Below are 13,044 nucleotides of genomic sequence, written 5' to 3'. Positions count from 1 at the left end.
CTCAATAGAAAAATATACTTATTTATTTAGATAGTTATATACATATATACTTATTTATTTTAAAAATCGTAGTATATGAAAATGAAATTAGTAACTTAAAAAATTTGTATATCTAAGACCATTTTAAAGCTTAAAGTCGTGAGAAATAATTTGGTGACGTTAGAACTATTTTTAAATTATATCATAATGAAACTATCACTTTTAAATCCTATTCGGAGGATCATTCTCTGTTAACTGATGTAGTTCATATTTAAACTTTTTTTTACAAGTATAGCTTCAACAAAATACTACTTCGGCTCCAATAAATAATACCATTGGGTGAATAGATGCTTGGATGAATGCAAGCAAGATTTTTTTTTGTTTACCGTTCACATAGCTCTATTGTAAAACACTTTCTTGATATGAACATTTAAACATATTTACAGCCAAAATTCAGGTAAAAAAAACCTCTACTATCAGTAAGGATTATCAAGTAGGCCGACCCAGTGTAAGATATTGAATATCGAATACATATCAAAAACCTCAAAATAGATAAGTGATTAACAAAGTAAAATTGAACTGGGACAGAGGGAAAATTTTATTGATATTTAGCTCATTTGTTGGTCATGATGAGTATATTTTAAAGTTAAGGGTTTAGGATTTAGGTTTCAAGGTTAGGGTTTTTAGTGTATAGGGTCACTATATTAGAATGAAATGAAGCTCGACTATAATGGAGTATCTTTTTATAAAATAGATTTCTTAAGAATAAGTAATGTTTATACACTAATAAAATTTACTATTTTTATCAAATGTATTATTGTGAGTATATGTTTATAATAAATTTACACTTATAGATCCACATAATAATATTTTTTTATTTAAAATAAATATCTTATATTTTGAAGAAAATAAAATTGACGGTGCATGGGTGCGATACTAGTTATAAATAATTTCAATCTATTTGGATCGGCCCATTGCTTCAGAGATAGAGCTACTCCTACTAAAAAATAATCAGTTAAGTAATTAGCAAGGAAGCAATCTTAAGCATGACGATTTGAGTTGATGAAGACAATCTAGCTTCTATTCAATTTCTTTCCATAAGGTACATCGATGCCATCAAATTAGATCTTACTCTTACCCATCGCTTCAATTTCGATTTCGATTTCGATTTCGATTTCAATTTCGTTCCCGATAAAGTCCTGAAATTTGGTTGAAGAATTCTGAATCATTTCAACTTTTAGAAGAATTGGATGCGATAATGGCTTCAGTATCAGTTCATCAGTTCGCTCCGTGCATCACCTGTCATGCTTGGAGCCCAGATCAATCCAGTAAACCCTTCTCATGATTTTTTTCTTTCTTTTTTATGCGTGGTTTTGGGCGATTTTGAACTGCTCGTAATTTCCCCCGTTTTCGAATTGTAGTGATAGCTTTTTGTCCCAATAACAACGAAGTGCATATCTATAAGATGTTGGAAGGCAAGTGGGAGAAGATCCATGTTCTTCATAAGGTAAACCGTGACGACCTTTTATGTGTATGTGTGTGACAGTGAGAGAGAGAGAGATGGTTGGTTGAAATTAGAGTGGTTTTCCAGCATCCTTCATCTTATGGAATGTGCTTTGTGATAGAACATTGGACACCTTAGTTAGAAAGTGACGAAGCTCTTCTCTGTAGGTATGGTTCTTTGTATTTTGGCATAGTTCTGCGGTGACAGTGTTCAATTTGATAGATGGGTCTTCTTGGATAAAAACAATGTCATGAAGTTAAGAATATTATGGACAATATTTCTCTCAAGGCTAGTGAATCGATTTTGGCAATTTCACACAGCTCCCCTAATAGAAATTATCCTGATCAAGTGCAAACCTGGCACTTGCATACGAACTAGCGAAACTTTAAAATCAAATATCCTAGTTAATTGTGCTGTCATGGTGCTTGAAGTCATCGCTGTTGAGTTATTTATATGGTCAGTTGGTCACGACTGAGGACTTAAGAGCACTGACAATAGATAGGCAAGGGGTTTGGATCCACTATTTTTTAGGGTATGGTTGATTCTCACTTTTGGGCATCAAAAGTACCATTGAGGAATAGCTCATCTGTACCACACAGCAGCTTCGGTTCCATTTCGTTTTTTCCCTGAATTCACCACCAAGCACCCTATTTAGTCCAAGTCTTTCATCTAAATTATTGCTTATTGCTCTAGAGGATAGTTTCCTATCAGTTCTTTTCTTCTTACTTTTAACTTCTGGTTGCAGCATGATCAACTTGTTTCAGGAATAGACTGGAGCAGACGAACGGATCAAATAGTTACTGTTTCTCATGATCGGAATTCGTAAGTGGCCATAAGTTTAAGCGTTAGTAGTCTTTCTGCTATTAAAATTACTATGTATTAGTTCCTATTATTAATTTGTTGCTAGCTTTTCTCTTGCGTTCTTCCTGCTAGTTGATGCAATTGACACTTTCTTGCTGCAGTTGATCTATACACTGACAAACTATTCTATTTCTCTTAGATATGTTTGGTCACAAGAAGCATCGGAATGGGTCCCAACTCTTGTAATCCTCAGGCTAAACCGTGCAGCACTTTGTGTGCAATGGAGTCCAAAAGGTACCTTAACCAAGTTCATTTTATTGATGTCATACGCAATTTCTATACTTTATAATTTTGCAACACTTTTCATATTCAGCCCTTATCTACATTGTACTGAATAAAACTTATAGCTAAATGTTGCATAGTAGTCATTTACTATGAGGCTAGGATGTATGGTACATGATGCTGGGGAAAGTGTTAACATTCAGAGTATTTGGCTTGCCTTTTTTTGAAAGCTGTGGGACACTGGGAGTATCATTTGTATATGTTGCATGTCCAATATTTTTGTTATTCTGCATCGCTATATTTTGTACAGTATTTCAATTATATATGAATGTAACATCTGGTAATGTATCTATTATACAGTATGTTTTAAGTTTCTTGAAGTGAATCTCTTTAAGTCAAAATTCAAAATTCAATTTAGAATACATATAAGGATGTGTAAAAGCTCCTACTTCAGTTGCAGCTAATATAATCTGCACCCTCCTATCTTATTTCCACCTTTGAACTGCATTCCCAAAAATTCTCCATTCTTATTTTAGCTACTTGCTTACTTTCTCCAGCGTTTTAACTCCCAAAAACTGGATACTCTTGCAAGCAGGCTATCTATGGATTTGTTGAAAGTGAAACTGATGATGTTTCTTGATTAGACTGTGAGCCGAGATATACATAAAGTTGTTTGATTAGGTTTCTTGAGCAGTTCTTGAATTATGCTAATGTGTGACTGTGTGAATAAGGGTGGTGATGATTATTCTAACTGATGAACAATTAAATCAAGTTTCATTGGTTGAGTATCTTGAGATGAATATAAAATCTATCAATGCATGATATGGTGACTCTATTTTCTTGTCATGTATATTGCCATTTATTCTATAGTTCAGTTTGAAACTGTCTTTTAGAATTATAATATTACCATATAAAAACTCTGGAAAATTACTAGAGGTAATCTTGATTTTGCATCTGAAGAGTCTATCTCAGTATTTTGTCTAACTAATATCTCGCTTTTAGAGAACAAATTTGCTGTTGGAAGTGGAGCCAAAACTGTTTGTGTATGCTACTATGAGCAAGAGAACAATTGGTAAGATCTACTAGTACTAATACCAATGTTGATTCCTTATCATTTGTATATGAGATGATGTAGTTGAGTTGGGTGATCAATCTCACCAGTGGCCTATAAGGCTAGTGGTTCTATGATTCTATCGCTAACCTGGTTTTAAAACATTGAATGTGATTTCTTATACTCAATTTCAGTTCAGTGGTATTAATTTCTTTCGTATAGAAAAATCTGAACTTCACATTTTAAGGTAGCTACAATATCTTTCTATGCACCAAACACAAGATACAGTTAACAGAATTAGAATAAACATGAAACAAAAAATTCGTTTAAAAAATTTGAATCAAATACCTAGTCAGTAAAGATCTTTTTGCTTTATTAAGGGCATTTTCCAGAAAAAAAAATGGTGGCTATGAACTTGTTATATTTACAACATACTCAGTTCGTTTGCAATGCAAATTGCGTGGATCAATGAAGAAACTAAAGAAAACATATTCCTGAAAGACAGCATAATTTGGAATTCCAGTATGGGAATAGCTATGAGCTACTCTTATTTATGGTTTGCAGGGGTGAGTTTAACTTGGATAGAAGGATTTTACTAGGTTTATCAGGAAGCTGACAGCTGAGTGAACTATGGCCAAGATTCTGATATCCTAGTCTCTTTGTTCCCATAGCAAGTTATAATTTAGAAATTTGAATGGAAAATATAGCCATACATGATCATTTCTAATAGCATATCTTGCAATTTAGATGGGTCAATTAACATCAAATTGATCTTTAAGATATGTTTGAGTACATTATGATATTTTTCTTCTTCATTGTCAGAATTCTGAAATGTTTCCTTTTCTTTAATATATTTGTTTATGAAGGAGTGACAGTCTGTGCATTAATATTTGATCTTTTACATTTCTTACAGGTGGGTCAGTAAAATTATACGGAAGCGGCATGATTCATCTGTAACAAGTATTGCTTGGCATCCTAATAATGTGAGGCTTCTCAGTGATATTTTCTTTACCAATATATCTGTATTCTATACTTAATATCTAGGAAAACATTGGTATGTAACATGTGATGTACTTGAGCATCGTGTGCACTTTGATTCAGAGATTTATGAAGCCTGTGCGTGAAGCACTTGATAGATAACAAGTAAATGGGGTATGTAAATGAATGTAAGTAATTGCTGAAGTTCGAGTTCAGTTGAGTTAGTTTGTCATCAAGCCACATTGTGTCTTAAGAAAAACAGCTTTGGACAAGCACTGCCAAGGGTCGTGCATCCACATGTATTTTCCATTTAGAATATGATAATTATTGTCTTGTATAATGATCTCCGGGACACCAAGTTGGCCTTAAGGCACAGTTCTGTTTGCTGAAATGTCAATCAGTAATTTTTGACAATAAAGTAACATATCCTTTTGCTTTCTAAATTTAGAAGGCTTAACTACATTCTCTTACTTCTTTAGTCTCAACATCTGTTCAGGTATTACTTGCAACCACCTCAACAGATGGAAAATGCAGAGTTTTCTCCACTTTCATTAAAGGTGTAGATACCAAGTATGTATCTTTGCACAAAGTTCTCAGTCATTTGAGTTCTCATTTATAATTGTATTTATACTTAATCTTATAATCTCGCAGGCATACTTCCAGTGGTTCTGATTCAAAATTCGGAGAGGTACTGATAGTTTCCTTTCACATGTAAATAGCCTAGTCTAGATGTTGATGATATGCTAGTAGTATTGTTTGTTTATAGCTAAAAGCTTTAATAAGGTAACAATACACCATAATGTTCGTGGCGGTTGAAATGTAATTGCAGGTGACACTGTAGGAGCAGCTCTTAGAATTTATTTTCCTCAGCAGCCAGCTCTAATTTGTATGTTTAGGCTAAGTTCTTTTGTAAAAGTAAAACAAATCCAGCAGTGTCTCTGACTTACTGGTATCAGTAGGCATCTTGAGCATTGTGGCTGTAATTTGCTTGTCTTTAAAATAACACTAAAATAATTTGGCCTTGATAGAGTCAGAAAGAAGTATCTGTTGATAGTTTGATATTAATCTTTTGATGTCGTTCTTCATTACTTAACTAGAAACAAGTTTGTCTACGGCCTACCTGCTGAACTTACTATGGGGCTTAGTTCATCATTATCTGGATGTAATTCCCGATATACTCTTGGTCATTCAGTCACTTCTAGTCTTGAATGTTTTATACAAAAAAAACGTCAGCAACTTGAAGTTCCAAAATTTTGGAAAAAAACAGTATAGAACTTTCCCACAAGCACAAATCATTTGCTTAAATTATTGCCTGGGGCTGGGAACTGCAGAATCTTTGTTGACATTTCCTTTCAGACTAGTTAAATATTGAAACATTTGAACTGATGGCTGTTCATTGTTGGTCTGATTTATAATGTGAGCTCTGACTGCTGAGTTTACTTTTGGTTTCTGATGCACCACAAATGTTCTCTTGTATTCCTACATTAGTTTAGTTTAAATGCTCCTCTATTCTACTTGGAAATTGATTCATCAACTGATATGCAATGAATTAAAATTTGTTCTGTAATACTGATAATTGGACTACTTAAGATATAAGTTATCAATAAGAAAATTTGTAGAAGCAGTGAAGCACTTAAATTCTTAAAATAGAGCAATAGCATGAGAATGATCTTATAGTGATTTTACTAGAAAAAATAGTGGCTTATGAGGAGAGTTGATCCTTCTAAGTTTCATCCTGCAGCGCATTGTTCTCTATCTATTTACTTACTTGATTGTCTCTGTAACATTATTTTGCTGTCCAGCAAATCATGCAGCTTGATCTTTCACACAGTTGGACCTTTGGTATCAGGTGGTCCCCAAGTGGAAATACCTTAGCCTATGCAGGTGAGCTAATAATTATTTTCTCTGTTGCCACAAAGGTCTTACTTAAAACTTCATGTCACTGTATGCTGCTGATTTATATTGCAAAAAGAGTTAGAAAAGAAGAGAAGGAATCCTTTGATAAATGGGGGACATAGGCTCCTGGATTGTAGTGCCCCATGGACTAACTTTGGCTTAAAGATCTGTGAATCACCAAAAGATCAGTTATTATTTAGTTGCGTGCTGCAGCTCTATAGTGTTTCACAGATCCTTTAAGACTACGTTAGTCCATGGGGTCTGATCCAGGAGCTCTATTGTTACATGCTGCAGCTCTATAGTTCAAACTCTATTTAGCTGCAGCTCTTGGGATTTGAAATCAGTTTTCATGACACATATGTTTTCTGTTGTGAATAGGCCATGATTCGATGATCTACTTTGTTGACGAAATTGGTCCCTCTCCATCTGCTCAAAGTGTAGCATTCCGAGATCTGCCTCTTCGAGATGTGGGTCAGCATCCACTCTAAAACATTGATAGCTTTTCTTTTGATCTTCTTTATGTATAATTTTTTCATGATGTATATAATTCAGGTTTTATTCCTTTCTGAAAGAATGGTTATTGGTGTGGGATATGATTGCAATCCCATGGTATTCGCGGCCGATGAAAGGGGACTATGGTAGGATGAACTTTTTACTTAGCTTTTCTTATTTTATTTCCTCCTATATTCATATGTTAATAACATGGATAGTGTGGCTCAGATTTATTTGTCTTGAATTTCTCTGTTATTATTGTATCACTATATACTTCCACTGTGTATATGTTACAGAAAAGTTTGTTCAACTAAAAATCAAATAGTCATCAACTTTATCATAGTATGATCATGACTAATGAGTACTAACTCGTCCACTTAACATTTAAATGCATGCTACCTTAACCTGGTGGTCAATTCATTCTCAGGAAGTCACATATTTCATCAGAAAGTTTTCTTTGAAGAGTTTAATGGTTGCCCATTAACTTTTGAGACATGTTTTTAATGGTACCTGTTAACTTATACGAGTGTTTGTTGGCCAATAGAAAGTCACCATTTTTTGATTTCTTAAATGATTTTCCCTTTATCTATTAAATGACCAATAAAAATTGGAGAGTGCAGGCAAAGTGACATCAGCAGGATGCATTTCATAGCTATGCCAGAGTTCAAACTAACTGATTCTTGTTTTATAATTGTAGGAGTTTCTTGAGGTTTCTTGATGAGAGGAAACAAACTTCAAATGCAAAATATGGTTCGCAGGTATGTGCTCTTCTGGTTTAGTCATCACACAATTTACAATTAATGACTCGTATAAATCACAAAAAAATTTTAGATCTGTAGGTAATGTAATTTTTAAGTTCACAATATTGCTTGATTTATTATACCTAGACTATTTTAGTGCAGCTACAAGTCAGCTCAAAAGTACAATGTCTGTGTTCTTTATTTGTGAAACAAGTATTAACCCTGCTCTTTTGTTTGTTACGGGAAAATAATAATAGTTGACATAAACTAGTTGGTTTTGGATATATCTTGTTGATTACCAAGCACACTCTGATATTAATTTTCATTCTGTTCAGTTATCAGGGACATTTGGAAAATTGTACGGCCAATCAAAGTCTGGTAGCAATGAGGCCAGTGAGTCTTCAAGAATACGTGCTCATGATAACTGTATAACGTATGACTCTAACCCCCTTGTTTTTATTGTTCCTCTTCCTCAACTGTACATTTTGTTTTCCTCTTCACTTCTTCATACAAGCGAAGAAATACTGTATAGCCATTGGCCTTATCCTCTTTCGTGCTTCCATATTCTAGTTCTGTTGTGCCTTTGAAGAAAACAAGGGATGCCACAGTTACGACCTTCACCACTGCAGGTTCAAATACATTGCAGCACTTGTTTGTTGAACCAACTTTTCCTCAAATTTTAACGTACCACAACCTCTTGTATAATCAATTGTCACACTCTTATCACAGGATTGGATGGCAAGGTAGTCACATGGGATTTACAAACTCAACAAGATCTGATGGAATATTTACAAGGATGAAGTTAATATATTGCATTTACAGCAGCGTTATGCTCGGATGATTAATGCTCATTGATCTGTACACAGGTTCCTTCACTAGATTCTTTGAGTTTATTCACAATTAATATAGTACTCATGTTTTAAGAGCCTAAATTTGATCAATTATGCACCCCTTCCCCCCTTTTTTCCTTGTGATTTATGTGTATTTGTAATGACTGGAAAATAAAATAAGTTGCCCAGTTATTAGGTGTTTCATACATTTCTTGACTTGAAAATTTCCATATAATTTTTCCAGTTGTATTTTCTTAATGGTTATAATAAAAAAAAAAACTAAATTGAATTCCCAAGTTACATGTAAAGACTAGACAAAGGTACATATTGGTTAAATCAATTGCTATAACTTTATGTGCGTCTAAAAGAATTTAATTCATTCTAACTGAAACATATGTCAAAATAATGTGATGCAATCTGTCGTCAATGAGAGATATAATCCTGATGATCAGCAGCGGACACCTTTGCGGCAGTGTAGTGCCCCAGCATCTCTGGTGAGTGTTGCTACCAACGAAGAAGGCTTGGCTGCAAGGCTCGAAGCCCTAGCGTAGCTTCTTGCTTCCCGTTTCCCTGACGCTGTGAAATACGCGCCATTTAGCAGACGATCACCCTCCGATTTCCAGTTCCAGCTCTTCCACGTCTCATCATTCACTATTCTCTTCGTTACCTGACAGGTTGAAAAATACTTTAATATTTCTATAATTTGGTGCTAAGCTTTTTTGAAGTTGTTATTGAAATAAACCTCTTTAGCAAAAGGGTTGTTGGAGGCAAGGAATCTGTTGCCTTGGCTGTTGATGGTGGGATTTGCACTACCACCAATAGCATACATCTCCCATGAAGTGTAGTCATTGTTTACCACATGAAAATACCCATGCCTGCACCTGAATCGTAAATACAATTTGTTGGTCTAATTAGCATTGTAGATGTATTATATTTTAATTAATTGCTTTTAGATAAATATTAGTAGTATATTACCTTGGCATCCTTTGGATTAGGCCCTCCCCAAAATGATTGTATGCCACAGTTACTTGCATCCCCTTGTCTCCCATGTATGAGTCACTGTGTCCTAACAACATAACTTCATTGTGGTGAGAGAAGTGATTGTTGGAAATAGTAATCGCGGTTGATCCCATGGTTACATCGACGAGCCCGTCGGCACATTTGGCAAGCGAGTTATGGTCGATCCACACGTGGCTCGACGCGTAGATCGATATCGCATCACCGTCCGCCATGGTCCGATACCCATAGCTGGTGGGCGAGGTCCGGACCATGGCGTTCCCGGTGGGCTTGCAGTCGTGGATGCTGAGGCCGTGGACGATGACGTTGGTGACGCCCCGGATGGTGAGGCATGCGCCGTTGGCAATGTGGACGTCGGTGCCGCGGCCGTCGATGGTCTTGAAGCTATTGATGAGGAGCTCGTGTTTGAGCATGATCACCATGTCGCGCTTGAACACGATCCACAAGGGCTGGTCTTGGATCGCGGCATGCCTGAGGGTGCCCGGGCGCGGGTTCATCACGTCCTCGTCGCTTGGGTCGGTCACCACGTAGTAGCGGCCGTCCCGGCCCCCGACGGCCTTGCGGCCGAAGCCGATCGCGCAGTCGGCCAGACGGCGGCGATTGCGGATCCAGTTGGGATCGCACCGCCAGCAGTCGTCGATGGGGTTTCCAGTCCCACATGATAAGGACTCCAACTTCCTCGATTCGGTTCGGTTTCGAATAGTCCTATATTTTCGTTGAAAAGTTAATTAATTATTATAAATATAAATTTTAAACTCTTCCCCTTCGCCATGCATGTAATCAATGAAAAAGAATGCAATGTAATTAATGATGGTGCTTACATATGAACCATGGCAGCTACAGCTGCGGGATCATCAACTACATTTTCAGTTGCATTTTCTGATCTGCAAGTTCAAACCATAGAAAACAAATTTAATTGATGAACTCACATTGATTAAAGATGAGTGAATTAGATAATTTAATACCTTGATGCGGCGGGAGTTGCAATGGCGAGCAGCAGAAATATAGAGAGAGCAAATGTTTTGAAGAAAATCGCCATTGATATAAGCTTGCGAGGTGAAGAATCAATAGGAATGAATGAGATGATTGAATTGGAGAAGGTGCAAGAGTGTTTATATACATATGGAAGGGAAGAAAGAGGGGGAGAGTCCACGTACGTATACAATTATGCGAAGATGGGAGTAGTATTGCATTGTCTTTTGCCCAACTTAATTGGACTTGGACTTAGACTTAACCGTCGTCAGTTAGGTCAATTATTAGGTTAATTCCAATTTCCATTTTCATCCTAGCTTAGAATTCATATGTCTCTCGTGTCATTTACGAATTTGAATTCTATGACTTGTGGTGTCTGTGGGATATGACCAAAATATTGTTGTATGTTAATAATATAAATAGTGATGAGAGAAGATAATTTTTAGTTAAAAAATTGGTTAGTGTTTCTATAGAGTTGGGTGTTTGCTATTTGACCACAACGAATGAGTTTTTTTATAGTTGACCGGCAGCATTAGTTGGTCTTAAAGCACACCCAATATTAGTTCAGAATGCATGTTTTATGTGATTATAACTAAATTATTGCCTAATAGTCTTAGAGAGAGAGATACATTTATGCAATCTATATCCGAGACAAAGATGTCGGAAACACACACAACACATTGGTTATCCACAGACCACAATCTACATTTTTCATCAACCGTACTTTTTACCTCAATCTTTTTATATTTTATTCATTTTTTTATTTCATATTACTATTTAATTCTGATTAATTTCAATCCGCCATAACTTAACTGAAATACAAAATTCATTAAAATTCTAAATTACATTTTACTACTATAAAAGAATTGAAACATAACAATTAAAATCCTAAAATTACATAAAACGAAAAAAAAAAAAATAATCAACTCACTAAATTTTAATTTTCCTTTGTGATGCCCACTCACTGGGCAGTGGCGGATCTAGCAAGATACCCGACAAGAGGGTCTAAATTTTACTTTCCGTCGTCTAAAAATATCATTTTGAGAATTTCATAAAAATAAATATTATAAAATTATAATTTTACCCTTTACCAAAGTATTCGTTCACTGCAAATTATTTCCGTGTCCACAAAATTATGTTCTAGATCCGCCACAGATGAAATCAGAAGACTATGTATTATTAGTAGTCGTTGATTAAAAGCTGAATTGTGTGGGCACATTACATTTGTGATTTGTCTACAAATGCAGAGACAAATCAAGCTTCTGGTCCCTGCGCCGCCTCTCATGATAATCCTCGTCGTCGATGCACCTAACTCTACTCCACTGGCCACAGTCATGCGCAAGGCTGTACTGATACAACGCCGCCACGTCTTCGAACGCCGCCGCACCGTGAACCGCGTACTGCGCCGGATTGATAATGCCGACGGGGTAGCCTGGAGAGAAGATGAGGGGCGGCGGCGACGCCATCAGAGCGTAGTCCGAGCCCGCCCTCTTCGTCTTTCCCGCGGCGCTCCTCTCCTTCTTGTGGGCGTTTTGATGGCCGCCTAGCGCTTGCGAGCTGTGGAACTTTCTAGAACAATATGTGCATGGAAATGATTTTGTTGCTTCTTCTCCTTTATTTGGTGAGCCCTCCATTTCCTGTTTAATAAGTTGGAAGTTCGAGTCATCTCCATTTGTTTTGTAATAATAATAGATCAACTAGTGTAGATGTGAGAATTCGCTGATGCACTTCTGAACTCACATTAGTATGATATTGTCCACTCTAACTGAACTAAAAAAATGAGAAAGATGAGTAGAGAAGAGAACAAACCTGATAGAAGAGTCTTGAATCTTGTTGTAGTAGTGTGTGTTGATTTGAATTTTGATTTGGAATGTAGGAGGAGGAGAGGAGATGTTGGTTAAGGTTGGAATGTGTGTGTGGTATTTATAAGGGAGAGTGTGCATTGGGATTTGAGACATTTGGCACAAGAGAAGGTGGTATGTATGGGTCCACACAGAAGAGATAAGAGAAGAGATAAATGCTCTTTCACTCAACTCAGAGTGTAGTTTTTGAAGAGAGTGATTGGAGAGAGAGTGTGTGTGTAAAGATTATTACCCTTTTTCAGGCAAATTGATTGTGTATTTTTATTGGAAGGATGAGTTGAGATGTAGTTGTATGTTGGTGTTATCTTGTTCATAAAAAAGAGTGCTCAAAATTTGAGGTTTTTATACAGATTCAACTAACCTGTTACTGGAATATATGCCCATATACCATGTTCTTTCTTTATCTCTTTTTTTTATTTTACTTTCTTCAAAAAAATCTTTCATGCTTCATTAATATATGTATTGAAATTATGTTTTTATTCTTTTATATTTTATTTAGGGTATAATAATAACAAAGAAAACTATGACTCTATATGTATTCTCAAAAAGAAGCCGAGACCCTACTACAGGCCCATCAGAGTCGGAAAAATCAATTAAATTTGACTTATAGATTCGTCGGCGATCTCTATGCCAACTCTTT

The 13,044-nt window shown here is 36.0% G+C and overlaps 3 protein-coding genes across 4 annotated transcripts; 1 reads left to right on the top strand and 2 right to left on the bottom strand.

Moving 5' to 3' along the window:
- The first annotated feature begins 946 nt into the window (after nucleotides 1-946).
- LOC125223104 (actin-related protein 2/3 complex subunit 1A-like) lies at nucleotides 947-8,761 on the top strand. Of its 2 annotated transcripts, none has more exons than XM_048126084.2 (16): nucleotides 947-1,081; nucleotides 1,221-1,307; nucleotides 1,401-1,486; nucleotides 2,229-2,305; nucleotides 2,484-2,578; nucleotides 3,569-3,638; nucleotides 4,531-4,600; nucleotides 5,092-5,165; nucleotides 5,247-5,283; nucleotides 6,398-6,479; nucleotides 6,870-6,958; nucleotides 7,044-7,129; nucleotides 7,681-7,741; nucleotides 8,059-8,156; nucleotides 8,294-8,352; nucleotides 8,453-8,761. In XM_048126084.2, exons 2-16 carry the CDS (start codon nucleotides 1,238-1,240, stop codon nucleotides 8,521-8,523), a joined length of 1,125 nt encoding a protein of 374 aa, XP_047982041.1. In that variant the 5' UTR covers nucleotides 947-1,081; nucleotides 1,221-1,237; the 3' UTR covers nucleotides 8,524-8,761. The 2 variants fall into 2 exon arrangements, with proteins under 2 accessions (XP_047982041.1, XP_047982042.1); XM_048126085.2 differs by having other exon boundaries at nucleotides 964-1,081; nucleotides 1,224-1,307.
- Nucleotides 8,762-8,820: 59 nt separating this feature from the next.
- LOC125220897 (putative pectate lyase 1) lies at nucleotides 8,821-10,634 on the bottom strand. Its single transcript, XM_048123029.2, has 5 exons — nucleotides 10,536-10,634; nucleotides 10,392-10,454; nucleotides 9,529-10,275; nucleotides 9,296-9,434; nucleotides 8,821-9,220 (listed from the first exon to the last, which is right to left on the bottom strand). The coding sequence occupies exons 1-5, from the start codon at nucleotides 10,607-10,609 to the stop codon at nucleotides 9,002-9,004; spliced, it is 1,242 nt and encodes a 413-aa protein (XP_047978986.1). The 5' UTR covers nucleotides 10,610-10,634; the 3' UTR covers nucleotides 8,821-9,001.
- Nucleotides 10,635-11,474: 840 nt separating this feature from the next.
- Nucleotides 11,475-12,430, bottom strand: LATE (C2H2-like zinc finger protein). The gene is made up of 2 exons (XM_048082092.2): nucleotides 12,352-12,430; nucleotides 11,475-12,179 (listed from the first exon to the last, which is right to left on the bottom strand). Exon 2 carries the CDS (start codon nucleotides 12,174-12,176, stop codon nucleotides 11,778-11,780), a length of 399 nt encoding a protein of 132 aa, XP_047938049.1. The 5' UTR covers nucleotides 12,177-12,179; nucleotides 12,352-12,430; the 3' UTR covers nucleotides 11,475-11,777.
- Nucleotides 12,431-13,044: the final 614 nt, after the last annotated feature.

The sequence above is a fragment of the Salvia hispanica genome, chromosome 1, assembly GCF_029641045.1.
Source record: "Salvia hispanica isolate PSC_SH4W2 chromosome 1, Shi_PSC_v1, whole genome shotgun sequence".
NCBI classification, from domain to species: Eukaryota; Viridiplantae; Streptophyta; class Magnoliopsida; order Lamiales; family Lamiaceae; genus Salvia; species Salvia hispanica.
The sequence above is the reverse complement of the archived record's forward strand: the minus strand, read 5'-3'. Positions and strand labels throughout refer to the sequence as shown.

What these genes read in the sequence shown, in the direction of transcription:
- LOC125223104 (XM_048126084.2), top strand. Translation starts at nt 1,238, where the DNA reads ATGGCTTCAGTATCAGTTCATCAGTTCGCTCCGTGCATCACCTGTCAT. An exon ending in CTGATTCAAAATTCGGAGAG is followed by an intron (nt 5,284 to 6,397) that starts GTACTGATAGTT and finishes TTTGCTGTCCAG; the next exon opens with CAAATCATGCAGCTTGATCT. An exon ending in AAATACCTTAGCCTATGCAG is followed by an intron (nt 6,480 to 6,869) that starts GTGAGCTAATAA and finishes TGTTGTGAATAG; the next exon opens with GCCATGATTCGATGATCTAC.
- LOC125220897 (XM_048123029.2), bottom strand. Translation starts at nt 10,609, where the DNA reads ATGGCGATTTTCTTCAAAACATTTGCTCTCTCTATATTTCTGCTGCTC. An exon ending in GTAGCTGCCATGGTTCATAT is followed by an intron (nt 10,276 to 10,391) that starts GTAAGCACCATC and finishes ACGAAAATATAG; the next exon opens with GACTATTCGAAACCGAACCG. An exon ending in ACAACCCTTTTGCTAAAGAG is followed by an intron (nt 9,221 to 9,295) that starts GTTTATTTCAAT and finishes TCAACCTGTCAG; the next exon opens with GTAACGAAGAGAATAGTGAA.
- LATE (XM_048082092.2), bottom strand. Translation starts at nt 12,176, where the DNA reads ATGGAGGGCTCACCAAATAAAGGAGAAGAAGCAACAAAATCATTTCCA.